Source organism: Vollenhovia emeryi, unplaced genomic scaffold, assembly GCF_000949405.1.
Source record: "Vollenhovia emeryi isolate VEMERY1.0 unplaced genomic scaffold, V.emery_V1.0 DF946655.1, whole genome shotgun sequence".
Classification (NCBI taxonomy): domain Eukaryota; kingdom Metazoa; phylum Arthropoda; class Insecta; order Hymenoptera; family Formicidae; genus Vollenhovia; species Vollenhovia emeryi.
Window position 1 is genome coordinate 1 of NW_011959711.1, and position 1,849 is coordinate 1,849.

General features: G+C 52.7%; 1 protein-coding gene across 1 annotated transcript; it reads right to left on the reverse strand.

Annotated features, from left to right (window-relative positions):
• Positions 1–6: 6 nt before the first annotated feature.
• On the reverse strand, positions 7–1,678 carry LOC105559425 (low-density lipoprotein receptor-related protein 6-like). The gene is made up of 2 exons (XM_012007690.1): positions 1,433–1,678; positions 7–1,099 (listed from the first exon to the last, which is right to left on the reverse strand). The coding sequence occupies exons 1-2, from the start codon at positions 1,497–1,499 to the stop codon at positions 258–260; spliced, it is 909 nt and encodes a 302-aa protein (XP_011863080.1). The 5' UTR covers positions 1,500–1,678; the 3' UTR covers positions 7–257.
• Between the last annotated feature and the right edge of the window lie 171 nt (positions 1,679–1,849).

Genomic DNA, 1,849 nt, shown 5'->3' on the forward strand with positions numbered 1-1,849 from the left:
CCCACCCATACAAGAAATATAATAATCAAAATCTAGTAACTATAGTGAAAAGAATAATATAACAATGTAGTGATCTACGGAATAAAACACTCGTATTATAATGATTAAGCTTTCCTTTGAATTTTATTTCTAATTTGTTATCTTACTTCGAAGTTCGCAATTCTATTAATGTTCAAAGAATTTATCAATTTATATGTTAAAAGCCTTGAAAATATCGTAAAAAGACTAAAGTGAGATCGTAAACCAAGAGGCAAGGATCAGCATGAACAAATACAAAAAAGAAACAACTGGCGTGACGTCGTGCGGCAAATAGCGAGAAACGCTGTGTAAACAGTACCAGGTATGTATTCGCCGTGGAACAACTCGCGCGGGTGCAACTGCGGCTGGTTCATGTCGTACGAGTGAATGCACCAGGTCTTCCAGTCGGTCCAGTAGAGCCGGTTGTCGTAGAACGTTATAGCAAACGGGTAGTCCAGGTCGCGGGTGATCAGCTTCCGCCTATTTTCACCGTTGTAATCCATCACGGCGATGAACCACAGTCTACCGTCCGCCCAGTAGATGAGCTTGTTGTCGTAGTCGACCGTCAGGCCGTTAGGCCAGAATATGTCGTCGGACACGATGACCTTGCGCGTGCTCGGGTCACCGTCCATCGAGGCGCGCTCGATCTTGGGCACCTCGCCCCAGTCGGTCCAGAAGAGGAGGCCCTCCATCGGCGCCAGGGCGACCGCGCGCGGCTGATAGATGTCCGTCCAGAAGAGCACCTTCCTGTTGCGGCCGTCGACGCTGGTCACCTCGATCCGGTTCTTCTCGCCGTCCGTCCAGTACAGCTTGTCCGTGTACCAGTCGCAGGCGAGGCCGTCGGGCGATATCAGGCTGGAGTTCACCACTGTCATCCTCTCGCCGCTGTGCGTGCCGTTGTAACGTATACACTGTATCATCTCCAGGCCGCTGTCGGACCAGCAGATCAGCCCGCGCTCGTAGAAGAAGTCCAGCGACGCGCCCTCCGACAGGTCCTTGATGATGGTGTTGACCTTGTTGTTGCGAGACATGTTGGCCACCCTGATGTCTTTGTGGGTGGCGAAGAGGAGGAGGGGCGAGCCTGAGAGACGATGGAATTCACAATGAAATAGCGTTTCGTTGCAAAGTGCCGTTCTTTTACGACTAAACGCACCGACAGCGCGGGGGAAAAAGTGAGAGAGAAAGAAACGCGTAGAAAGAGCGAGAGGGATGAAACGGAATAAACGAAACGCATATACACACAATACATATACAAACATACGACGTGAAGGCAAAACAAACACACGCAGAGTGATAACGGAGGAACATAGCGTTTAAAGGAAAGGAAGGGAGAAAGTGAAAGAAGAGAAAATAAGCTGCGTCTCGAAGGGACGTCTATTTTAGAAAAGTCGGAGAAACGACGGGTACCACCTACCATCGCAGGGAAAAACGTCGCAGCAAAGGAGACAAAAGACAGCGAGCCACGCACTCCGCGTTATCATGGCGAGGCGTTTGTTCTAGCTGCGAGTTTCACGTGTTCTCGATCGAAACGGGATAGCGTCCGCAGCCGCGTATCATCTCGTTGCCGCGTAGATGAGAGAGTAGTTTCCGCGCGGCGACACCACGTCCGCCTTTCTCGCGTCACCGGCCATTTGTGAGGCGCCCCACAGCGGCACAGCGGGGCCCCCGCTGGCCCCGCTCAGCCCGGCTCTATCGCCGAGGCTCCGAGTGTGTCGGCGTCTTCCCTCCCCCGTCCCCCCCCCCGTCCGGCCCGCGAGACTTTTAAGCCGGTGCCCCGTTTTACCGACGTCCGATGACGCGTGCGTGTAAACAAAGAGATCGGGACCACGTG